This window comes from Ruditapes philippinarum, unplaced genomic scaffold (genome assembly GCF_026571515.1).
Source record: "Ruditapes philippinarum isolate M1 unplaced genomic scaffold, ASM2657151v2 ctg547_1_1_1_1, whole genome shotgun sequence".
In the NCBI taxonomy this organism is placed as follows: Eukaryota; Metazoa; Mollusca; class Bivalvia; order Venerida; family Veneridae; genus Ruditapes; species Ruditapes philippinarum.
The window spans coordinates 445,382-472,031 of NW_026855428.1; the positions used below are offsets into that span (position 1 = coordinate 445,382).

Consider the following 26,650-nt stretch of genomic DNA (forward strand, 5'->3'; position numbering starts at 1 on the left):
GAGATAAACTCAAACAAGAAAAACCCTAGAAAATTATGGAAAAACTTAAAAATTCAATCTGGCAAAACAGAAAATCATCAAACAAACTACATAAATGATGAGAATGGTTCACCAATAACTGACCCAAAATCAACAGCAGAAACTTTTAACAACTTTTTTGCAAATATATTTAAAAAGGCTGAAAACATTAATGAATTATCAGATTCTATGAAAACCGCTTTAAATGATTCTCTGAAATCTGACACTCCAAATCATTCTTATAAATTCAAAATACCCTTTGTTGAAATAAGTTATGTCAAACAAAAGTTGGACAGTCTTGATATTACAAAAGCAACTGGTTTAGATGGCATAAGTGCAAAATTCCTAAAAACAGCCTCAGACGTCATTTGTAAACCTCTCTGTTCTGTAATAAATCTAAGTATAGAACATGGAAAATTCCCAACACAGCTTAAACAATCAAAGGTTATACCTGTCTACAAAAAAAGGGTCAAAATCAGACAAAAATAACTATAGACCAATATCAATACTTCCACTTATTTCTAAAAAATATTTGAAAAGCATGTATCAGACCATTTGAAATGCTTTCTAGAAAATAATAATTTACTTTTCACTACACAGTCCGGTTTCAGAACAAGCCACTCCTGTGAAACAGCACTTACAAATATAGTTGATAACTGGATCAATACACTAAAACAATGGCAAACTTGTTGGTACACTTTTTCTGGACCTATCTAAGGCATTTGACTTAGTAAACCATAACCTACTACTTGAAAAACTACCTTTTTATCATCTCTCTTCACAAGCTATAAATTGGATTAAATCTTATCTGTCAGACAGGTATCAAAAAGTAAATGTTTCTGGTGTATTATCTGAACCAGCTGAAGTTGTCTCAGGTGTACCCCAAGGCTCAGTCCTTGGGCCCCTTCTATTCATTATATTCATAAATGATCTACCATTTCATATCAAAACAATCAATTACTGATATGTTTGCAGATGACACTTCTCTGACAACTACTGGCAATACTTTACAAGAAGTAAACAGCAACCTTCAAAAAGATCTTGATAATGTTAACACATGGTGCATGCAAAATGCAATGGTTCTGAATGCTCAGAAATCTAAAGCTATGCATTTATCAATAAAAAGCACAAAAACAGATAATATGCAACCCCTACTTTGTTTCTTAATAATCAAGAAAATAGAATATACAAACACTGAAAAACTACTTGGAATGTATGTAGACAACAATCTTAAATGGAAAACACAGTCCAGTCAACCATAAAAAAAAATGCAACTCACAGCTGTATTTACTTCTTAGACTTAAACAGTTCTTAATCTTCATTCAAGAAAACTTTTTTTTAATGCATACATACTGCCTCACTTGGACTACTGTTGTAGTATTTGGGGAAACTGCAATAACGAATTACTATCTGATGTCATTAAATTTCAAAAAAAGGGCAGCAAGAATACTCCTTGACAAAAATTTTGATACACCATCAAGTGAATTATTCAAAGAATTAAACTGGATGTCTTTTTGACCAAAGAATCATATACAAAAAGTCAATTCTTATGTATAAATCAATTAATGAACCTGACTTTCCAACATATATGAAAAATAAATTCCAGACAGTAAATGAAAGGCACAACTTAAATCTCAGATCAGCACAAAATGCAAAGCTAATTATACCAAAACCTAAAACAGAATTCTTCAGAAAATCATTTGCATACTCTGGTCCAAAAATTTGGAATGACATACCAGTACATATAAGAAATTCCGATACTCTTCGGAAAATTTCAATCAGCTTATATCAAATGGCAGTTTTCACCTTAAACTAGCTGTTAAATTTATTCCTGTTGTATAAATTACTTATATGTATTTTTATTATTACTATATTACTATTGTTATGGTTCCTTTTCTTTTGTCCCATATTTTCCCAATAGGAAAATTTATGATTCAATGATGCCAAATGATGATTTCCTACTCCAATTGAACTTAAATTTATGTATATATATAGATATATTTTAGTAATATTTTAAAATAACTCATGATCAAGCCAATATGTATTAGATAATAATATCACTTACATTATCATTTGAATTTCCATGGTGTATTTTTAAGTATAAATATTGTTTTAAATAGGAACTGAATATTGTTTTAAACAGGTACTATGTTAGTTTTACCTATCTGTACATATTGCTCTTTTTCTCTGTATTGTTGTACAATCATACCATTTTTTGCTTTATCAATCATTACTTCAATTTAATTGATCTATTTTAATAATATTTGTGTATATATGTTGTGTATATGTTGTGTACATGTAAACTGATTGTAATTATGTTATGCTGAGGCCCACATGGAAGATCGGGAAACCGAATGTGTAAGCCTCGTTAAATAAAGTCGTTACTAATAGGTCTGCATAGTATAAACAGACCCGGTGGCCTTTTAAAAACCTCCATCGCTATGTTCTCTCGGTCTTATTTCTCGTATGGTTACTATTACATACCTACTTGTCTGAAGGTAGGAGGCTTAGAGCTTTGATAATTGGTAAATGATATCATCTATAGGTACTCTACCAAAGTTGTTCAAATTTTGCCTCTAGTGTCAAATCAGCCCCACCCCGTGGTTCATAGGTTTTCCTTATATGTATATAGTAAAAAATCATCTTCTCTTAATTGACAAAGGCTAGAGGTTAAATATTTTGCATGAAACATTGTGAAGTGAACCTCTAGCAAGATTGTACAAATTATAGCCCTGGGGTCAAAATTGGCCCACCACTTGTCCATTTATTGCCCTGCCTTTGTGATGCTTATGTTAGTTACTTACAAGTGTTGGCTCTTGTTTAACTATCACTTAGCACTGAGAAAAGTGGCGTGTTCATAAAAAGGTCTTGTTTATCTTCATATGAGCTGTTTGGTATTTTGATATCTTTAATGTGGTAACTGAGTTTGATTTTGAGGTTTGATATTGTTTGATCATAGTTAAGGTGATTGAGGCTAAGAAGATAGTTTTCTTCCTTGTGTCATAATGAGCCCTAGATGAAAGTTATTGCAGTCTTTACTACTGATGAGCAATAAAACATTTTTATAGCCCCATTAATATTTTATGCATCAAGAAATGCAAATTATAATATTTAATATTTTCAGAGGCAGGTAAAATAGCTTTAAACATAATCAAGCAACAAGGATTGAGTCCTGAAGAGGCTGTATTACAAGGTGTCACAACAGTTAAAGATGATGAAGGGGTGGGTATTGAATGACTTTTTTATTAGCTCACCTGTCACAAAGTGACAGGGTGAGCTTTTGTGATCGCTTTTCGTCCGGCGTCCGTCCGGCGTCTGTCCGTCCGTCGTCCGTCATCCATCCGTAAACTTTTACTTTAAATGACATCTCCTCATAAACCACTAAGCCAATTTCATCCAAACTTCACAGGAATGTTTCTTTGGTGGTCACCTTTAAAAATTGTTCAAAGAATTTAATTCCATGCAGAACTCTGGTTGCCATGGCAACCAAAAGAAAAAACTTTTAATATCTTCTTTTAAAAAACCCATAGAGCTAGAGCTTAGATATTTGGCATGAAACATCTTCTAGTGAGTGTCTACCAAATTTGTTCAAATAAAAGCCCTGGGGTCAAAATTGGCCCCGCCCCAGGGGGTCATTGATTTTCCCTATATGCATATAGTAAAAACTTAAAAAATCTTCTTTTAAAGAACCCATAGAGCTAGAGCTAAGATATTTAGCATGAAACATCTTCTAATGGGTGTCTACCAAGTTTGTTCAAATAAAAGCCCTGGGGTCAAAATTGGCCCCGCCCAGGGTGTCATTGATTTTCCCTATATGCATATAGTAAAACTTAAAAAATCTTCTTTTAAAGAACTCAAAGAGCTATGGCTAAGATATTGAGCATCAAACATGTTCTAATAGGTGTCTACCAAGTTTGTTCAAATAAAAGCCCTGGGGTCAAAATTGGCCCCGCCCCAGGGGGTCATTGATTTTCCCTATATGCATATAGTAAAAAACTTAAAATTCTTCTTTTTAAAGAACCAAAAGAGTTAGAGCTAAGATATTTAGCATGAAACATGTTCTAATAAGTGTCTACCAAGTTTGTTCAAATAAAAGCCCTGGGGTCAAAATTGGCCCCGCCCCGGGGGGTCATTGATTTTCCCTATATGCATATAGTAAAAACTTAAAAAATCTTCTTCTAAAGAACTCAAAGAGCTATGGCTAAGATATTTAGCATCAAACATGTTCTAATAAGTGTCTACCAAGTTTGTTCAAATAAAAGCCCTGGGGTCAAAATTGGCCCCGCCCCGGGGGGGTCATTGATTTTCCCTATATGCATATAGTATAAACTTAAAAAATCTTCTTTGAAAAAACCCAAATAGCTAGAGTTAAGATATTAAGCATGAAACATCTTTTAGTGAGTGTCTACAAAGTTTGTTCAAATAAAAGACCTGGGGTCAAAATTGGCCCCGCCCCGGGGGTCATTGATTTTCTTTATATGTGTATAGCAAAAACTTAAAATCTTCTTTGAAAAAACCCAAATAGCTAGAGTTTAGATATTAAGCATGAAACATCTTCTGGTAAGTGTCTACAAAGTTTGTTCAAATAAAAGCCCTGGCCCGGCCCCAGGGGTGTCATTGTTTTTAACTATATGTGTATAGTAAAAACTTTAAAAAAATCTTCTTTTAAAAAGCCCAATGAGCTAGAGCTTAGATGTTTAGCATGAAACATCTTCTTATGTGTGACCTCACAGTTTCTTCTCCATCTATATTTAACTCCATGGTTTTATGAGTTGTCCACTGAATTATTTTCTGGTACAAGTTGATCATTTTCAGTGTTTGATTATTAATTGTTTACTGTATATAAGTGAGACCATTCATCTGAAATGTATGTATTTTTTTTACAGAATGTTACATATGTGACAGAGGCAGGTGAGATAACTACAGATGATGGTCTACAGACGGCATCAACAATGCCAAACTCTGTCATAATACATGAAGGTGAATACTTATACAGAATTTATTTTAGTTTGTACAGGAAGCTATACGTATATAGACAGTGGCACTAAAATTCCTTCCTAGAACCAGCTAGTATTAAGCATTGAGTGTAAAGTTTCTGTGTTAAGGAATACTGTATTGTTCACAGTAATAAGAAAAGAGCTTGAAGGTAAATTGTGTAAGTAAGATAAATACTAACCTTTACATGTGGTCACAGTGTAGAACAAATTTTCATTCAGAAGTTGGTTCCTATCTTTGCGTTGCTCTTGTTTATACACACTAAATCTAGAATTCAGCATGAATTTAGCATAAATGATAGCATATATAAAGAGGCAGCTTGGGATTGCTCCCTTAATGTCTGTGATCAAGGTCATTGTTGCAAAAATAGAAATTCAGTTTCTGCTCAATAACATGAGTTTGCTTTGGTCTTTTGGTGCCAAACTTTGTGTATTGGTAGCTTATATCAAGAGGCAGCTTGGGATTGCTACCTGCTTGTCTTTGATTAAGGTCAAGGTCACTGTTGCTAAAAATAGAAATTCAGTTTCCGCTGATACCTACTTGCATCCTTTGAGCTAGGGTTCAGTTGGGGTTAAAAAAAAATTTTTTTTTATGCCACCGCAGCATCTGCGATGCCGTGGCATATAGCGATTCACCTGTGTTTTTGTATGTATGTGTGTGTATGTTTGTGTGTTATATAAATTATATTGTGAACTTAAAAAAACTTCTTGTGAAAAACCACTAGTCCAATTTCAACCAAACTTGGCAGGATTGATCCTTGGGTGAAGGGCTTCCAAAGTTGTTCAAAGAATTTCATTCCATGCAGAAATCTGGTTGCCATGGCAACCAAAAGGAATTATAAGAATAAATTCAAAAAATCTTCTTGTAAAGACCCACAAGGCGTAGAGCATAAATATTTTGTATAAGGCATTGTCTGGTAGGCCTCTACCAAAATTGTTCAAATTATAGCCCTGGGGTCAAAATTGGCCCTGCCCCTGGGGTCATTGATTTTCACTATATGTACATATAGTAAAAACTAAAATACCTTCTTGTCTGAAGGTAAAAGGCTTAGAGCTTTGATATTTGGTATATGATATAATCTATAGGTACTCTACCAAAGTTGTTCAAATTTTGCCTCTAGCATCAAAATTAGCCCCAACCCGGGGGTCATAGGTTTTCCTTTTATGTATATAGTAAAAACTTAAAAAATCATCTTCTCGAAATTGACAAAGGCTAGAGGTTAGATATTTTGCATGAAACATTGTGTAGTGAACCTCTAGCATGATTGTTCAAATTATAGCCCTGGGGTCAAAATTGGCCCCGCCCCGGGGGTCATTGATTTTCAGTCACTTATAATGTACATATAGTAAAAATTTAAAATCTTTTTGCCTGAAGGTACAAGGCTTAGAGCTTTGATATTTTGTATATAATATCATCTATGGGTCCTCTACCAAAGATGTTTAAATTGTGCCTCTAGTCTTAAAATTGCCCTGCCCCAGAGGCGATAGTTTTCCTTATATGTATATAGTAAAAACTTGAAAAATCTTCTTCTCTGAATTGAAAAAAGCTAGAGGTTAGATATTTGGCATGAGACTTTGTGTAGTGAACCTCTACCAAGATTGTTCAAATTATAGCCCTGGGATCAAAATTGGCCCCTCCCCAGGGAACATTGATTTTCATTATGTACATATAGTAAAAAATTAAAAAATCTTATTGTCTGAAGGTACAAGGCTTAGAGCTTTGATGTTTGCTTTATAATATCATCCATAGGTCCTCTACCAAAGTTGTTCAAATTTTGCCCCTTGTGTCAAAATTGGCCCTGCACGGGAGCATTGATTTTCATTATGTACACATAGTAAAAACAGAAACTTAAACAAATGTTTTCTGAATTTGAGAAAGCTATAGCTTAGATATTTGACATGAAATGTTGTTTGGTGGACCTGTATCAAGATTGTTTGAATTAAACCCTTGGGTCAAAATTTTGCCTTGCCCAAAGGGACAGTGACCTACTTTCTTGTCCTTTAATGTACAGCCATGAAATTTGGACTTTGTGCAAATTTTTATTTGTAAAATTGAACTCTGATATCAGGTGACCTAGATTTTGATGATGTGACCTACTTTTTTGTCCTTTAATGTGTAGCTTCGAGATTGAACCATGTGCACAGATTAAGATGTAAAGTGAAATTTGACATCCGCTGGCCTCGATTTTGACAAAGTGTCTTACTGTATTGGCCTTTGATGTACAGTCATGGAGTTTTGGCCATGTGAAATATGACCTTCACCACCAAATTCACTAGACTCAACTGCATTGATAGATTGCTACTCTGATCTTTTATTTGAATAACAATAGTCTCATTTAACCACTAATCTAATAATAAGAATTAGATAGGTCAGTGATCTATGCATTATGGCAATCTTCTGTTCTTATATTACTATTTAGTGTTGTATTAATGCGGTGGCATATAGGGGCGTCCGTGGCCAAGTGGTTAAGGTCGTTGACTTCAAAGCACTTGCCCCTCACCGCTGTGGGTTCGAATCACGACAGGGACTTTGGATTCTTTCATGTGAGGAAGCTATCCAGCTAGCTTACTGAACGTCGGTGGTTCTACTCAGGTGCCCGTTCGTGCCTGAAATAATGCATGGAAGGGCACCTGAGGTCTTTCCTCCACCAGTAAAGCTGGAATGTCGCGATATGACCTATACTGTGTCGATGTAACGTAAACCCCCCCCCCCCCCCCCCCAAAAAAAAAAAAAAAAAATGCGTTGGCATTGCATTTTTCACAAATGCAATCTTGTTTACTCTTTTGCCCATACAGCAGATGTCTTTCTTATTTGGTAAGAAGATATCGATTATGGTGAATGGGTAAACATTTTTGTGCCCCACTAAAGGGGGCATTTAGATTTACCCTTTGTCCATCCGTCCGTACAAACCCAGAGGCTTGTGTGACTTGGAGAACAATGGGTAACAGTAAATTCTCTTTGATCCTATTCATTCAGTTTTTACTTGTGTGTCTTTTTTTAAGCCTTTTGTGACTGAAAATGGCTGAAAAGATCAAAGGGAAAGTCACATAAATACTATTTCGTAAGTACGTCCGTCAGTCCGTCCACAAAACTGGATCCCGCGATAACTTAAAAAGTACTTGAAATATTTTTATAAAACTTGATATATGGACAGATGGCAGTATGCAGATTATGCATGTCTTTTTTCTTTTTTACCTACGTTGAAAATTCTGGTTGCTATGGCAACTAATAGACTGAATTTCAAGATTTCTGATTCCAATTTTTACGCTTTTTCACTATAACTTCTTTATTTCTTACAGTATTTACTCAAACTTTAAATATTAGTTTCTGGTCATCCACCACATCATATGTGACAGGGTTTACAATTCTAGCACAAAAGTTATCAGAATTGCCTCCCTTAAACTTAAAATTTTCATGAAAAAAATGTTGTTCTTTTTTAATAACTTCCTTATTTCTTAATGTATCTGCTTCAAACTTCATAATTATGCCCCCACAGAGTGGGAGCGTATAGCGTTGCACTTGTCCGTCCGAGTGTCCGTACGTCCGTCCGTCCGTCTGTCCGCACGTCCCGAAACGCAACTCCTCTTAAACCGGATGGCAGATTTTGCTTAAACTTCCAGGGATGAACAACCTTAATGTGTAGATGGTAGTAAAGGAAGGATTTTTTGCTGCGACCAAATTTAACAGAATTATGGCCCTTTGTTGATTTTTTCACTATATGCTATGTAGAAATTTTGTGAACGCAACTCCTCTTAAACCGGATGGCAGATTTTGCTTAAACTTCCAGGGATGAACAACCTTAATGTGTAGATGGTAGTAAAGGAAGGAATTTTTGCTGCGACCAAATTTAACAGAATTATGGCCCTTTGTTGATTTTTTCTTTATATACTATGTAGAAATTTTGTGAACGCAACTCCTCTTTAACCGGATGGCAGATTTTGCTTAAACTTCCAGGGATGAACAACCTTAATGTGTAGATGGTAGTAAAGGAAGGAATTTTTTTGGTGCGACCAAATTTAACAGAATTATGGCCTTTGTTGATTTTTAGTTTTCAACTTGTGGCACATGTAGTCCAAAAAATATTTGACCTAGAGTCATAAGATTGACAGAATAGTGGCGTGTGGGGGCATCCGTGTCCTATGGACACATTTCTAGTTTTTTTATGTATGTTTCTTATTATCACTCAACATATGTGAGAAGGTTCAATACTCTAGCAAGACTATTTTCAGAATTATGCCCCCCTGTAACTTTTTCGAGAAATTGGTATATTTTACTCCCAACTTCTTCATTCCTTGTAGGATTTACTTCAAACTCCCACATCATTATAATATGACAAGGTTTATAAATCTAGAATCCATATTTCCAGAATTATCTCCTTAAACTTTGAATTTTTCTTATTCATTCTTTAATTTTCTTATTTCTTCATGGATTTACTTCAAATTTAAAATAAACATTCATTATCAACACCTACATTATATTTATTTTTTTTTTTAATTTTCATCTTTGTTACTATTCATGTTAATGGTATATTTGAAAATTGTTATTTTTTACTTTTCTTCTTTGTGACTAAATGGTATCATCATGTATGACAATGTTCATAAATCTAGCATCTTTATTTCAAGAGTTATCTCCTCTGTTATATTTAGGTAACAGGGATGTTTAAAAAATAACTTTAGAGTCTCCTACAGTCTGTTTGTCTGTCTGTCTGTTCATAAAAACTGTTTCCTGAGATTTCTTTAAAAGATTTTTTTCAACAAATTACATGCTTCGGTCCTGTCTGCTCTATGCTACAGCAATTAATTATTGTGCAGATAGGAGAGGTGTTACAATAGGTAGAAACCTAAGTTTCAATCAATTCATGGAACTTTTAAATATTTTCAGATTTTTCCAAATTAATAATGAACTAATAATTTTCCTGAATATCATGCAATTTTACAAGCAAAATTTCCCGAACTGGGCAAAATACATTTCAAGAAAATAGCTAGGAATAGGCCTGCAAAATAATTTTGTATAATTATGTTTAGGATATGTTCACTGAAATTGTTGTAATTTATTCACTATATAGTTACATCGCATGAGAATGGTTTTGAATCAAGTGTAAGTGAGACAAATGAAGGAGGAAGTAAACATCCGAGATTAATGGAGGATGAGGAGGAACAAATAGAGACAACAGAGATTGATGTGGATGCCTTGTTACAGAAGGTTACTTATAAATTATCATATAAATTATCATGTAAAGTTGTAATAGATAAAATGGCAGAGAAAAAGAATGAAATGATGCCTTCCTTATTATCCCCTTCAAGAAATGTGGCAGGGGATATAGAAATAGTCTCCTTCCAGTCCAAATTTTTGTACAAAGCATAACTCAGAAAAGTATTTGGATCTCAGTTTGAAACAGGTCTCATTGAGAGTGCAGTACACAAGACTCTCTTCACATTACTCTACATTTCTAACTTAGAAGGGAGAGCTTTCTTAATTCCATCTGTTTGTCAGTCATACTCACTGCTTTTGTAATGGCAGTCTGTCCAACTCTGTTGTCTGTCATCCACAATTTCTTCAAACAACATCTTCTATATAACCTGGTGGATTTGAAACAAATTTCACAGGAATGATCCTTAGGTGGCCCTATAAAAGTTCAATAAATGGTTCCAGTCTTATGCATACACAGGTCACATGAACTGAAATTGACTTAAAAAATGAAATCTTTAAAAGTCATCTTTTTATGCCCCCGAAACAAAGTTTTTTTTGGGGGGGGGGGGGGGATATAGGAGTCACCCGGTGGTCGGTCGGTCGGTCCAGCGGTCTGTTACATTTTCCTTCTCCTGAGCATATCTTGAAGACTAATGGTTGGAATTCAATATATCTTCATACAACCACATTGAGAGGAAGTGCAGTGCACAAGACCCATAACTCCATCTTGACTAATTACAGAGTTACTGCCCTTTGTTACTTTTCCTTGTCTGAAGCATAACTTGAAAACTATTGGTTGGAATTCAAAACAACTTCATACAATGGTCAAGCACAATAAGGTGAAGTGCAGTGCACAAAAACCATAACTCCATCTTGACTTATTACAGAGTTATTGCCCTTTGTTACTTTTCCATTGCTTTTTTTTGTCCAGAGCATAACTTGAAAGCTTCTAGTCAGAATTCAATACTATTTCATACAATGGTCTGGTCAAGTATATTGAGAGGAAGCGCAGTGTACAGAAATCATAACTCTTTCTTGACTCATTTAAAAGCTTTTGCCCTTTGTTACTTTTTATTGTCCAGTGCATAACTTGAAAATTAAGGGTTGGAATTCAATGAAACTTTAAACAATGGTCAAGGGCAGTGAGATGAAGTGCAGTGCACAAGAACTATTACTCTATTTGGACTAATTACAGTTATTGCCCTTTGTTACTTTTTTTGTCCTGTGCATAACTTGAAAATTTGTAGTTGGAAATCAATACATTTCATACAATGGTCAAGTGCAATGAGAGGAAGTGCAGTGTACAATAACCATAACTCCATCTTCAGTATTTATAGAGTTATTGCCCTATTTTCTTTTCCTTGTCTTTCTGGACTTATTGCAGAGTAATTAAATAAAATTTCATCAATGGCCAACCACATTGAAAGGAAATGCAACATACAAGAACCACAACTATCTTTAATTGCCCACAACCATAACTCTATTTCAATTCTTTTACAAGGTATTTTGTTACTAGTAACATCCTCATTTCTGAAGCAGTCTTGCGGGGGTATTAATCATATTTAGTGATAGTTCTAGTTAGAAAATACAGTGTTCAAAGCATAGATATTTGGCATGTAGCATCACATTGTAGTCCTCTACAAAAGTTGGCAGTGGGGTCAAAATTGGCCCTACCCTGGGCTTTTCAAAGTTTATATAGACTTATAAATGAAAACACTTCTAAGACTTCTTGTATGAAACTATCATTTTTGGCATGTATCCTTTCTTTGTGCCCCTGGGGTCAATAAAGGGTCCAGTCTCGGGGTTACTAATAGTTTTAATAGTTTTACTTATTAAAACACTTTATAATCTTTTTGTTTGAAATTTAAAAGGCCCAGGTCACCATAATGAAACAATGTGTCATGCACCACATCCAGTTAACTGCCTCTAAGGTCAAGGTCACACTTGAAGGTCAAGGTATCTCAATGTCAACTGAAGGGTTTGTGCCTTTTTTTGTTCCTTGCCTTTTCTAAGGAAAAAGGGGGATATAGAAATAGGCTCAGTCCGTCTGTCCGTCCATTACACTTTCGTGTTCGGTCCATAACTTTGTCATTTGTGAAAGGAATTTGATATAACGTGGCACAAATGTTTGTTATAATAAGACGATGTGTTATGCGCAACAACCAGACCTCTACCTCCAGGGTTAAGGTTGCACTTGCTCATTCAAGGTCAACATTTGAGGATATATGTTATGTCTGGTCAATAACTTTCTTATCTTTGAAGGGATTTTGTAAATACTTGCCACAATTGTTCACAATAATGAGACAATGTGTCATGCGCAACAACCGGTCACCTACCTCCAATGTTAAGGTCACACTTGGATGTCAAAGATAAACATATTCTGTTATAGGGTATATTTTGTGTCCGGTCCATAACATTTTCATAGATCAAAGGATTTTGTAAATACTTGGCACAAATAGTCACTATTATAAGACGATGTGTCATACAAAACACCTGCATCCCTACCTCCAAGGTCAAGGTCACACTTAGAGGTAAATAACTAACATATTCTGTTATAGGGTTTATTTTTTGTCTGATCTAGAACTTCTTCATGGTTCAAGGGATTCTGAAATAACTTGGCACAAAGAGTCACAATAATAAGAGGATATGTCAAGTACAACACCTGCACCCCTACTTTCAAGGTCAAGGTCACACTTAGAGGTCAAAGATTAACATAGTCTGTTATAGGTTATATTTTGTGTCTGATCTATAACTTCTGCAAAGGATTTTAAAGATACTTGGCACAAATAGTTACAATAATAAAGGTTATGTCATGCACAACACCTGCATCCCTACCTCCAAGGTCAAGGTCACACTTAGAGCTTAACATGATAGATTCACTTTCCAGTTTCATTTTATTTCTTTAATAAATTTATTGTTGCATTTGCAGATCTAGCATTGATCATAATTTTGGACAAAGTCCTGAGATCCATACCTCAATATTTTGAAATAGCACAATTTTATGCTTCATATACAACTTCCCTGAGGCAGGGGATGTTGGTAACTCTGTTACAAATTTTTGTGTTTAATTGAAAAGATGGTATTTAAGTGATAGATATACCATTGCTGCGTAAATTATACCATAATCACGTGACCTTTCTTATGCCTTAAACCTCACGAGACGAAGTCGAGTGAGGTTGCATAAGAAAGGTCACGTGATTATGGTATAATTTACGCAAACCCAGAAATCGCCAACGCACCAATGGTGTATCTGTTTTAACCTATAGCTCCGCCCAGAAACACTTACTCCTTCGATCTTCAAAACTGAAAATTATACCATAGTCTGGGTATGGTATAATTTACGGTTATTGGAAATTATACTTTTACAGAATTTTACATAAGAAGCGCTGAAGAGCTATAGGTTAATAATTTATTCAAAAATAGAAGAATTTTCATTGACAAAAAATAGGTATTAATTGTATAATATAGCTGTATGAAACTTTGAAATGCAAGTACAGTAAATTTTTTATACCATACCCAGACTATGGTATAATTTTCAGTTTTGAAGATCGAAGGAGTAAGCGTTCTGGGCGGAGCTATAGGTTAAAACAGATACACCATTGGTGCGTTGGCGATTTCTGGGTTTGCGTAAATTATACCATAATCACGTGACCTTGCTCGACTTCGGCTCGTGAGGTTAAGGCATAAGAAAGGTCACGTGATTATGGTATAATTTACGCAGCAATGGTATATCTATTACTTACACTATGGCCTTTGTATCTTAACATTAGACACAGCTGCATATGTGTCTAATGATTTGACATGCTGAAATATGACCTTCAGTGATTTTTTTAACTCTGCATCCTGAGTCCAGGCCCGGCTTTCACTAACATTCTCAAACTGAGATAAATCTCAACTTAAGTTTGTCTCAATATTGAACGAGATTCTTACTTACCTGAGAAAAATCTCAAGTTGGCTTTCACTAAACTTTTTCTCAACATTTGAGAATTTTCTCAACTGAGACTGGTTTTTTTTCTCAACTGAGACTGTGTTTTTTCTCAACAGATAAGCGGCTATCTTAAAGTGTGTTGTTGATGGGCTTGAACCCCTTCTATGAGTAAAATATGGAGTTTTCCTTTTTGTTACATAGTATATAGTTGCTATTTAGATGTGAGATGACGCAACAGGGAAATGTTTTGTAGATTCTATATAATTTATTTTATTAAGTGGATGTTTTATTTAAAAAAATACGGAAAAAAAACCCAGACTAAGAAGCAATTGAAAATGTGTGAATATTTGAATGCTAATGGAAATAATTTATCAAGAATGAATGTAGATCTACATAATTTTTAGCAGTGTTTTAAAAGAAAAGGAAACAATATTGAATAAATTGTTTTTGTATGGTTATTGTGACGTCATAATTTCATTACGTCATGAATTAGAGCGCATGATGTCACCAACAATAATCAGTCAATGTATTGCTTAATATATGAAATTAATAGGAACTTTATTTGCCAAAAAGGTCAAATAATGTTTATTTATCAAAATAACCATGCAAAAAGTAAAAATACCCCCGAGAATAATAATTTTGCTTCACTGAGACATAATCTGAGACAGCCAAACCTTGTCTCAATATATCTGAGAAAAATCTCAAATCTTAAGTTGAGATTTTTCTCAATATTTTTTAGTGAAAGCCAAACTGAGAAAAATCTCAATCTCAATTTCTGAGTTGAGAAAAATCTCAGATTTTGGCTGAGATTTTGACTTTGAGAACATTAGTGAAAGCCGGGCCAGGACTCATTGAATTTGCTGTGGATGCAAAGTTTCAAATAATGTGCATCTTTTGGATGCATACTTTTTCTGAGTAGGGAGTCCTGTCTGACAGGAATTTGGTAATATTAATTAATACCAAATTGTGTTCAAGTTATGTCAATCATATTCTAGGTCTGCAAATCTTCTACAGATAAGAAATAATGTGCTATACTATAGATAAGCAAAAAAAATATTAAGGAAAATGAAGTTTGATTAATCTCAAACTAAATTAATGGAAATAAACTTATCAAATTTATTAATTTAGACAGTTTTGAATAATTTCAGTATCAGATGCATTGTAATTAATGTAGAAATCAAATTAATTTTCTCTTCATTCCATTATTAATATACCTTTCATATCACTAAAGCAATATTAAGCCTTGTAACTTGGATTTGTCGGCTAAATTTTGGGACACATAGATTTATAGCCCAGCGAGTCCTAGGACCCACACTGATGAGTTTGTAAAAAAATCACTGGACCTTGACCTCCAAATTCACTAGACACTACTGCTTTATGGCAAATTTCAATTGTAAAGTAACAAAAAAAAATCTACTTCTGTTATATTAAGGCAGTGGCCTAGCATTTTTTCACAAATGCATTCTTGTCTTAAAAATCATTCCCATTGCTATAAAAATGTTAAATAACAAAAGGGAAACAACTCATTTTGGAATGCTTTTATGCCTCCGCAGTATCTGTGACCCCCAAAGGCCTTGAGCTTGGCAGGATTATTCCTTAGGTGAAGGGCTTCCAAAGTTGTTCAAAGAATTTGATTCCATGCAGAAATCTGGTTGCCATGCCAATTATAAGGACAAATTTTAAAAAAATCTTCTTTTAAAGATCCACAAGGCCTAGAACTTTGCATAATATAAGCATTGTCAATTGGACCTCTCCCAAGTTTGTTTAAATTATAGCCCTGGGGTCAAAATCGGCAATGTCACGTGATCATTGATTTTTCATTTTGTACATATATAGTAAAAACTTTTAAAAAATGTGGGATCATAGTTTTCCTTATATAATGTATATAGTAAAAGCTTAAAGAATCTTCCCTGATTTGACAATGTTTGTAGGTTAGATATTTTGCATGAAACATTGTGAAGTTGACCTATTGACCAAGATTGTTCAAATTACAGCTCTGGCTTCAAAATTGGGCCTGCCAATTTTTTTTGTACATAAAGAGTTTTTTTTTTATGCTCCCCGAAAAATTTCGGGGGAGCATATAGTCGGCGCCTTGTCCGTCTGTCCGTCCGTCTGTCCGTCCGTTGTCTTGTCCGGAGCATAACTTGAAAACCTTTGGAGATAATTTGTTGAAACTTCATACAGTGCCAAATATTTAATCTTTAGCCTTTGTCAATTCAGAGAAGAAATAGATTTTTTACCATATATATAATTTACAAAGAAAACCTATGACCCCCAGGGCAAATTGTGAACAATTTTGGTAGAGTACCTATAGATGATATTATAATTATACCAAATATCAAAGTTCTAAGCCTTGTACCTTCAGAGAAGAAGCTTTAAAAAACAAGAGCCCGGTTTGAGCCGGGTGATGCTCCCCGAATAGGTTTTGGACACAGGAAAGTACACCTCTTGTAGTTTCAGAGTTATGTCCGTGGAAAAAGTTCAAAGTGCAATAATTCCAAAATTAGGCAAGGCAGAGTTACAGTTCTTTGCACTGCACTTCTAATCAATGTGATCTATCAACCTACAAAGTTTCTTGATGATATCTCTTATGATTTCCGAGTTATGTCCTGGACAATTCAAAAAGTAAAAATAAACAAAGGGCAATAACTCCAGAATTAGGCAAGGTAGAGTTATGACTCTTGTGCACTGCACATCTACCCATTGAGTATGACTCTTGTGCACTGCACATCTACCCATTGAGATTTATCTACCTACAAAGTTTCATGTTGATATTTACGGTTATTGGAAATTATACTTTTACAGAATTTTACATAAGAAGCGCTGAAGAGCTATAGGTTAATAATTTATTCAAAAATAGAAGAATTTTCATTGACAAAAAATAGGTATTAATTGTATAATATAGCTGTATGAAACTTTGAAATGCAAGTACAGTACATTTTTTATACCATACCCAGACTATGGTATAATTTTCAGTTTTGAAGATCGAAGGAGTAAGCGTTGTGGGCGGAGCTATAGGTTAAAACAGATACACCATTGGTGCGTTGGCGATTTCTGGGTTTGCGTAAATTATACCATAATCACGTGACCTTGCTTATGCAACCTCACTCGACTTCGGCTCGTGAGGTTAAGGCATAAGAAAGGTCACGTGATTATGGTATAATTTACGCAGCAATGGTATATCTATTACTTACACTATGGCCTTTGTATCTTAACATTAGACACATCTGCATATGTGTCTAATGATTTGACATGCTGAAATATGACCTTCAGTGATTTTTTTACCTCTGCATCCTGAGTCCAGGACTCATTGAATTTGCTGTGGATGCAAAGTTTCAAATAATGTGCATCTTTTGGATGCATACTTTTTCTGAGTAGGGAGTCCTGTCTGACAGGAATTTGGTAATATTAATTAATACCAAATTGTGTTCAAGTTATGTCAATCATATTCTAGGTCTGCAAATCTTCTACAGATAAGAAATAATAATGTGCTATAATATAGATAAGCATAAAAATATTAAGGAAAATGAAGTTTTGATTAATCTCACACTAAATTAATGGAAATAAACTTATCAAATTTATTAGACAGTTTTGAATAATTTCAGTATCAGATGCATTGTAATTAATGTAGAAATCAAATTCATTTTCTCTTCATTCAATTGTTAATATACCTTTCATATCACTAAAGCAATATTAAGCCTTGTAACTTGGATTTGTCGGCTAAATTTTGGGACTCATAGATTTATAGCCCAGCGAGTCCTAGGACCCACACTGATGAGTTTGTAAAAAAATCACTGGACCTTGACCTCCAAATTCACTAGACACTACTGCTTTATGGCAAATTTCAATTGTAAAGTAACAAAAAAAAATCTACTTCTGTTATATTAAGGCAGTGGCCTAGCATTTTTTCACAAATGCATTCTTGTCTTAAAATCATTCCCATTGCTATAAAAATGTTAAATAACAAAAGGGAAACAACTCATTTTGGAATGCTTTTATGCCTCCGCAGTATCTGTGACCCCCAAAGGCCTTGAGCTTGGCAGGATTATTCCTTAGGTGAAGGGCTTCCAAAGTTGTTCAAAGAATTTGATTCCATGCAGAAATCTGGTTGCCATGCCAATTATAAGGACAAATTTTAAAAAAATCTTCTTTTAAAGATCCACAAGGCCTAGAACTTTGCATAATATAAGGCATTGTCAATTGGACCTCTCCCAAGTTTGTTTAAATTATAGCCCTGGGGTCAAAATCGGCAATGTCACGTGGATCATTGATTTTCATTTTGTACATATATAGTAAAAACTTTTAAAAATGTGGGATCATAGGTTTTCCTTATAATGTATATAGTAAAAGCTTAAAGAATCTTCCCTGATTTGACAATGTTTGTAGGTTAGATATTTTGCATGAAACATTGTGAAGTTGACCTATTGACCAAGATTGTTCAAATTACAGCTCTGGCTTCAAAATTGGGCCTGCCAATTTTTTTTGTACATAAAGAGTTTTTTTTTTATGCTCCCCGAAAAATTTCGGGGGAGCATATAGTCGGCGCCTTGTCCGTCTGTCCGTCCGAGCAAACATTTTTGGTTTAGGGGCTATATAACAGTAAAGAGAACAAAAGAGAACAATAGGTTCATTCCGTGATCAAAGGGTTTATGGGCTAGTAGCCCTTAAGAAAACAAAGAAAATAACAAAGAAAATAGCCCCTAAACCCAAAATGTTGGAACGTCCGTCTGTCCGTCCGTTGTCTTGTCCGGAGCATAACTTGAAAACCTTTGGAGATAATTTGTTGAAACTTCATACAGTGGTAGAGGGCATCGAGGGGGAGTGCAGTGTCAAAGAACCATAACTCTATTTTGCCCGGTTTTTTAATTATCTCCCCTTATAGAAAAATCTTGTCCGGGGCATAACTCTAAAACTATAAGAGATATCAACATGAAACTTTGTAGGTGAATAGATCTCAATGAGTAGATGTGCAGTGCATAAGAACAATAACTCTTTTCATCCTAATTTTGGAGTTATTGCCCTTTGTTAATTTTAATACTTTGAACTTTGTCCGGAACATAACTTGAAAACCCTTGGAGATAATTTGTTGAAACTTCATACAGTGGTAGAGGGCATCGAGGGGGAGTGCAGTGTCAAAGAACCATAACTCTATTTTGCCCGGTTTTTGAATTATCTCCTCTTATAGAAAAATCTTGGCCGGGGCATAACTCTAAAACTGTAAGAGATATCAACATGAAACTTTGTAGGTGAATAGATCTCAATGCGTAGATGTGCAGTGCATAAGAACAATAACTCTTTTTGTCCTAATTTTGGAGTTATTGCCCTTTGTTAATTTTAATACTTTGAACTTGAACTTTGTCCGGAACATAACTTGTAAACCCTTAGAGATAATTTGTTGAAACTTCATACAGTGGTAGAGGGCATCGAGGGGGAGTGCAGTGTCAAAGAACCATAACTCTATTTTGCCTGGTTTTTGAATTATCTCCCCTTATAGAAAAATCTTGTCCGGGGCATAACTCTAAAACTATAAGAGATATCAACATGAAACATTGTAGGTAGATAGATCTCATTGAGTAGAGGTGCAGTGCAAAAGAACCATAACTCTGTTAAGCCTTATTTTTGAATAATCTCCCCTTTTAGAAAAATCTTGTCCAGGACATAGCTGTAAAACTATAAGAGATATCAACATGAAACTTTGTAGGTAGATAAATCTCAATGGGTAGATGTGCAGTGCACAAGAGTCATACTCAATGGGTAGATGTGCAGTGCACAAGAGTCATAACTCTACCTTGCCTAATTCTGGAGTTATTGCCCTTTGTTTATTTTTACTTTTTGAATTGTCCAGGACATAACGCGGAAATCATAAGAGATATCATCAAGAAACTTTGTAGGTTGATAGATCACATTGATTAGAAGTGCAGTGCAAAGAACTGTAACTCTGCCTTGCCTAATTTTGGAATTATTGCACTTTGAACTTTTTCCACGGACATAACTCTGAAACTACAAGAGGTGTACTTTCCTGTGTCCAAAACCTATTCGGGGAGCATCACCCGGCTCAAACCGGGCTCTTGTTTTTTAAAGCTTCTTCTCTGAAGGTACAAGGCTTAGAACTTTGATATTTGGTATAATTATAATATCATCTATAGGTACTCTACCAAAATTGTTCACAATTTGCCCTGGGGGTCATAGGTTTTCTTTGTAAATTATATATATGGTAAAAAATCTATTTCTTCTCTGAATTGACAAAGGCTAAAGATTAAATATTTGGCATGCAACATTGTGTAGTGGACCTATACCAAGATTGTTCAAACTATAGTCCTTGGGTCAAAATTTGCCCGGCCCTGGCATCTTTGATTTTTATTATGTACATATAGTAAAAACATAAGACATCTTCTTGTCTGAAGGGAAACAACTTATATTGGAATGTCTTTGATACATGTTCGTCTGTCTCAAAACTGTCCGAACTACTCCTAATAAACTAATGGTGCAATTTCATCCAAACTTTACAGAAATGATCAGTACCAAGTCTAGTTGTACATATTGTCAGCATTTTCTGGTTCAATGATTTTTATTAGAGTTGTGGCCCTTTAATAATTTTATTTTTAAAGTTTTTCCGAACTACCACTAATGCAATTTCAATAAAACTTTACTGGATTGATCTGTAGCTCAAGACCTTGTGCATATTGCACAAGTTATACGGTTCAATGAATGAGTTTTGGCTGAATTATGGTGTGTTTTTTTGTGTCTTGCCAGATACACAAAAGCGTGTCCAGACTATTTCTCGAAAACTACTGGTGCAAATTCATCCAAACTTTACAGGAATGATCAGTACCAAGTCTAGTTGTGCATATCATTGGCTTTTTTGTGATTCAATGGATTTTGTCAGATTAATGGCCCTTTTATTATTTTTATTTTTAAAGTTTGTCCACACTACTCCTGTTATACCACTGATGCATTTTCAATTAAACTTTACAGGATTGCTTGGTAGGTCATAAACTTACATATTACACGGGTTTTCTGTTTGAATAATAATCTTTTACTTAGTAAAGGGCAAGAACTTTACAAATACTGAATAAATCCACAAGCAAACCTTAAGGTGCATTAGTACATGTGCTGACCAACATTCTTGTAAACTTACTTTTTGAGCTATGCATGAACAAGTTGAAAATTGCAAATTTATACTAAGCCAAGGGCAATAACTCGGACAAAACAGAATAAATCTACAATCTCACATACTGATTAGTATTCCTTTAAAGTTCCATGACCCTTGGTAAAATACTTTTTGAGCTATGTGTGACACAAGTTAAAAAATGCAATTTTTAATCAAATAAATTCACAAGCAAAACCCCAGGTGTACAACTACACATGGTGAGCAACATTCCTGTAAAGTTTCATGACTCTTGGTCAAAAAGTTTTTGAGCTTTGTGTAACACAAGTTGAAAATTGCAAATTTTTACTTAGTAAAGGGCAATATCTCTGACAAAACAGAATTGATCCACAAGTTAAACCCCAGGTTCACAACTACACATGCTGATCAACATTCTGTAAATTTTAATGACCCTAGGTCAAATACTTTTTGAGCTAAGTGACACAAGTCATGGGCAATAACTCTACCCACACAAAAATACCTAGGTGCACAACTACAATTGCTGATCAACATTTCTGTGAAGTTTCATGACCCTAGGTCAAATACTTTTTGAGCTACATACGACATTAGTTGAAAATTGCAAATTTAAACTAAGTCAAGGGCAATAACTCAACAAATACTAAATAAATCCTAATGAAAAATACCCAGGTGCACAACTACACATGCTGAGCAACATTCCTGTGAAATTTCATGACTCTAGGTCAAATATATTTTGAACTAAGTGCAACACAAGTTAAGGGCAATAACTCTACAAATACTAAATAAATCCACACAAAAATACCTAGGTGCACAACTACAATTGCTGATCAACATTTCTGTGAAGTTTCATGACCCTAGGTCAAATACTTTTTGAGCTACATACGACATTAGTTGAAAATTGCAAATTTAAACTAAGTCAAGGGCAATAACTCAACAAATACTAAATAAATCCTAATGAAAAATACCCAGGTGCACAACTACACATGCTGAGCAACATTCCTGTGAAATTTCATGACTCTAGGTCAAATATATTTTGAACTAAGTGCAACACAAGTTAAGGGCAATAACTCTACAAATACTAAATAAATCCACACAAAAACACCTAGGTGCACAACTACAATTGCTGATCAACATTTCTGTAAAGTTTCATGACCCTATAGCTACATACGACACAAGTTGAAAATTGCAAATTTAAACTAAGTCAAGGGCAATAACTCAACAAATACTAAATAAATCCTAATGAAGATACCAAGGTGCACAACTACACATGCTGATCAACATTCCTGTAAAGTTTCATGACTTTAGGTCAAATACTTTTTGAGTTACGTGTGACACAAAATGAGAACAGATGGACGGACGAACACACAAGGGTAAATCTAAATACCGCCCCCCCCCCCATAAAGTTGGGAGCTCAAAAAATGTTTATTGTATTGCCAGCTACAGAGAGGTTTGACTGGACTATTCCTCTGAAACCTCTGGTGCAATTTCATCAAAATTTTAGGGGAATGATCAGTACCGTGTCGTGTTGTGCATTAGGTTCATTGATTTTTCAACTTATGTTGCATGTAACTCAAAAAGCATTTGTCCTAGAGTAATGAAACTTTATAGAAATGTTGATAAGCAAGCACAGTTGTGCACCTGGGTGTTTGCATGTGGATTTATTCAAAGCTTTGTCATTGACTTCGTAAAAAAACTTTCAGTTTTCAACTTGTATCGCGTGTAGCCCAAAAACATATGACCTAAATACAGTAGATTGACAAAACAGTGGAGTGTGGGGCACCTGTGTCCTATGGACACATTTCTAGTTTTTATGTTTTTTTGAAATTAATAATGCTTAATTGAAAAGACATTATTTAAGAAAAATAACTGTACCTGCATTCACCTATGTTATACAGTAAATACTTATTCAGTAATTTGTTTTTCTTTCTTTTTTTGTCCCCTACCGGTTTAACCGGAGGGGACTTTAGGTTTACTGTCCGTCCGTCCATCCGTCTGTCCGTCCGTCAGTCTGTCCGTCCACAAAACTGGATCCCGCGATAACGCAAAAAGTACTAAAAATATTTTTATGAAACTTGATATATGGATAGATGGCAGTAATGGAGATTATGCACGTCTTTTTCTTTTGTTCCTATGTTGAAAATTCTGGTTGCTATGGCAACAAATAGTCTGAAAATATGGCAAATTTAACACATAAACTGGATCCAGTGATAACTCAAAAAGTACTGAAAATATGTTTTTATGAAACTTGAAATATTGGTAGAGATGGCAGTCTGGAGATTATGCACTTCTTTTTCTTTTCTTCCTATGTTGAAAATTCTGGTTGCTATGGCAACAAATAGCCTGAATTTCAAGATTTCTGATTTAAATTTTTCAGCTTTTTCACTATAAGTTCTTTATTTCTTAAAGTGTTTACTTCAAACTTTAAATATAAGTTTCTGATCATCAACCACATTATATGTAACAAGGTTTACAACAGCAGGTGTCAAGTGCTGTGTGGCAGCTGTAAAAAGTTGCCCCGTACTTCACTTCAGTGTTGTTATATTTTTCTGGTCCGTCGGGATCATTGATGCCAGCACTATTAAGTGTTGAGAATTGAGTACCGCTCAAGCCGGTGCTAGGGGGCGTGAGGGATGTTGCACTTATTCATTATCCCTCATGTACAGACTCAATCAAACCGAGTCTGCAATTCTTACGTAATTTTGTTGTGATTAATGCTTCCGAGGGATCACTTTGTTTCCAGATTTTTATACTTCACAACAGCAGGTGTCAAGTGCTGTGTGGCAGCTGTAAAAAGTTGCCCCGTACTTCACTTCAGTGTTGTTATATTTTTCTGGTCCTTCGGGATCATTGATGCCAGCACTATTAAGTGTTGAGAATTGAGTACCGCTCAAGCCGGTGCTAGGGGGCGTGAGGGATGTTGCACTTATTCATTATCCCTCATGTACAGACTCAATCAAACCGAGTCTGCAATTCTTACGTAATTTTGTTGTGATAAATGCTTCCGAGGGATCACTTTGTTTCCAGATTTTTATACTTCACAACAGCAGGTGTCAAGTGCTGTGTGGCAGCTGTAAAAAGTTGCCCCGTACTTCACTTCAGTGTTGTTATATTTTTCTGGTCCGTCGGGATCATTGATGCCAGCACTATTAAGTGTTGAGAATGGAGTACCGCTCAAGCCGGTGCTAGGGGGCGTGAGGGATGTTGCACTTATTCATTATCCCTCATGTACAGACTCAATCAAACCGAGTCTGCAGTTCTTACGTAATTTTGTTGTGATTAATGCTTCCGAGGGATCACTTTGTTTCCAGATTTTTACAACTCTAGCACAAAAATTATCAGTATTACCGCCCTTGAAGTTAGAATTTTTATGAAAAAAAAATGTTGTCTTTTTTAAATAACTTCTTTATTTCCTAATGTATCTACTTCAGACTTCATAATTTTTATATATGTTTCTTATTATCACTCAACATTTCTGAGAATGTTAAATACTCTAGCAAGACTATTTCCAGAATTATGTCCCCCTTGAACTTAGATTTTTTTCGAGAAATTGGTATTTTTTACTCCAACTTCTTCATTCCTTATAGGATTTACTTTAAAATCCCACATCGTAATAATATGACAAGGTTGTATAAACATAATTTCTTTAATAGGCAGGGAAACTAAAGTAACAAACTTAGAACTCAAAAGATTTTAGTTCATTCATGTCATTCATTCACTGGTAAAATTGAATGGCCAATGGCCCATCAGAATGTCGCTGGGGTTCTTACTGGTAGGGGACTTATGGATTGTTTGCAATACTATGATAATTGCTTGTTTAATCAATTATTGGACTTTGTATGTTATTATAAGTCACAAGCCATCTGCACTTTGTCATTCATTTGACATGCTGAAATATGGCCTTGACCCCAAAATTCACTTCACACTACTGCATTGTGGCAGAGTTTGAATGTATAGAAACAAAAAAAATTACTTCTGTAATATTTATGCGGTGGCATACTATTTTTTTCACAAGTGCAGTCTTGTTTCAGAATGGCTCAGGTGATGCAACAGAGCTGATTGACGAGGAAACAGATCAAGATAAATTGAAACGAGAGCTAGAAGAGATAAAAAAACAAGCAGAAGCTTTTAAAGAACAATTGAAACAAAAAGATAAAGATTTAGAAGAATACAAGAAAGCATTAGGAGAAATATCAGACAAATCAGACAGTGAAAAATAAAGAAAAAGTATATGATGTGTAGTGAAATTGGTACTTTGCTTACGTTTGTCCTGTTTTAGATTTGGTAAAGAATGAAAGATTGTGTATATTGATTTGGTACAGTGATAGATTAAGTACAATACTTTATTTTGTATGTAATGATGTGAAGGGTTGTAGATAGAGAAAAGTTGACGTGCCTTATACCAGTGATTATTCGTGTAAATGAAAGAATGATGAGTGCAAATAAAATCATGTAGTAAATTGAAATGGAGGTAGAATTAGTGTTCTTGCCATTGTATTCTGCAAACTTAACATTTGCGATTTTTTTATAGCTTAACTTTTAAAAAAAATAAAAATAGAGGTATTGTTATAGTGCTGGCAGCGTTGACGTTGCCTGCCGCATACCGGTACTTGTACCTGGATCATAACTTTTTTAGTTCTTGGTGTATTGTCTTCATACCTGGCCACAACAACCCTTGGGACAAGACCTTTCAGTAGACCACACTAGCCTTGACCTCATCACCTTAAAGGTCAAATTCCAAATTTTGCTTGTTCTTGCTATTATTGGCTGTAACTTTGTTATTTTTGCATCGATTGTCTTAAAACTTGAGCATAATAATCTTCAAGGATATCCCTTGAAATAACCAGACAGACCTTTACCTATTAATGACCTTGACTTTGAAGGTCAAATTATTGAAATTTTCATTTTTTAGCTTGACTTTTTTTTTTGAAAAAAAAGTAGAGGTATTGTTACAGTTGCTACGGCATTGCCGTTGCCGTCTGCAAACTTGTACCTGGATCATAACTTTTTTTATTTCTTGGTGTATTGTCTTCATACTTGGCCACAACAACCCTTGGGACAAGACCTTTCAGTAGACCACACTAACCTTGGCCTTCATCCATAAATGACCTTGACCTTCAAGGTTAAAAGTCCAAATTTTGCTTGTTCTTGCTATTATTGGCTGTAACTTTGTTATTTTTGAATGGATTGTCTTCAAACTTGGACATAATAATTTTCAAGGATAGCCCTTAAAAATAACCAGACAGACCTTGACTTTCACTCGTAAATGACCTTGACTTTGAAGGTCAAATTATTGAAATTTTCATTTTTTTTGGCTGTAACTTGCTGTAACTTTGCTTTTATTGAATGGATTGACTTCATATTATAAGATAACATTCTAAAGGACAAGACCTTCA

At 34.8% G+C, this 26,650-nt stretch overlaps 1 protein-coding gene across 3 annotated transcripts in view; it reads left to right on the forward strand.

Moving 5' to 3' along the window:
* Positions 1-25,720, forward strand: part of LOC132743309 (GA-binding protein subunit beta-1-like) — an 80,683-nt gene extending 54,963 nt beyond the window's left edge. For all 3 annotated transcript variants that reach the window (XM_060731848.1, XM_060731850.1, XM_060731849.1), the window contains exons 8-11: positions 3,143-3,240; positions 4,905-4,998; positions 10,079-10,215; positions 25,286-25,720. In XM_060731848.1, coding sequence (XP_060587831.1) covers positions 3,143-3,240; positions 4,905-4,998; positions 10,079-10,215; positions 25,286-25,474 — 518 coding nt within the window. In that variant the 3' untranslated portion in view covers positions 25,475-25,720. The remainder of the gene's footprint in view (positions 1-3,142; positions 3,241-4,904; positions 4,999-10,078; positions 10,216-25,285) is intronic.
* The last annotated feature ends 930 nt before the right edge of the window (positions 25,721-26,650 follow it).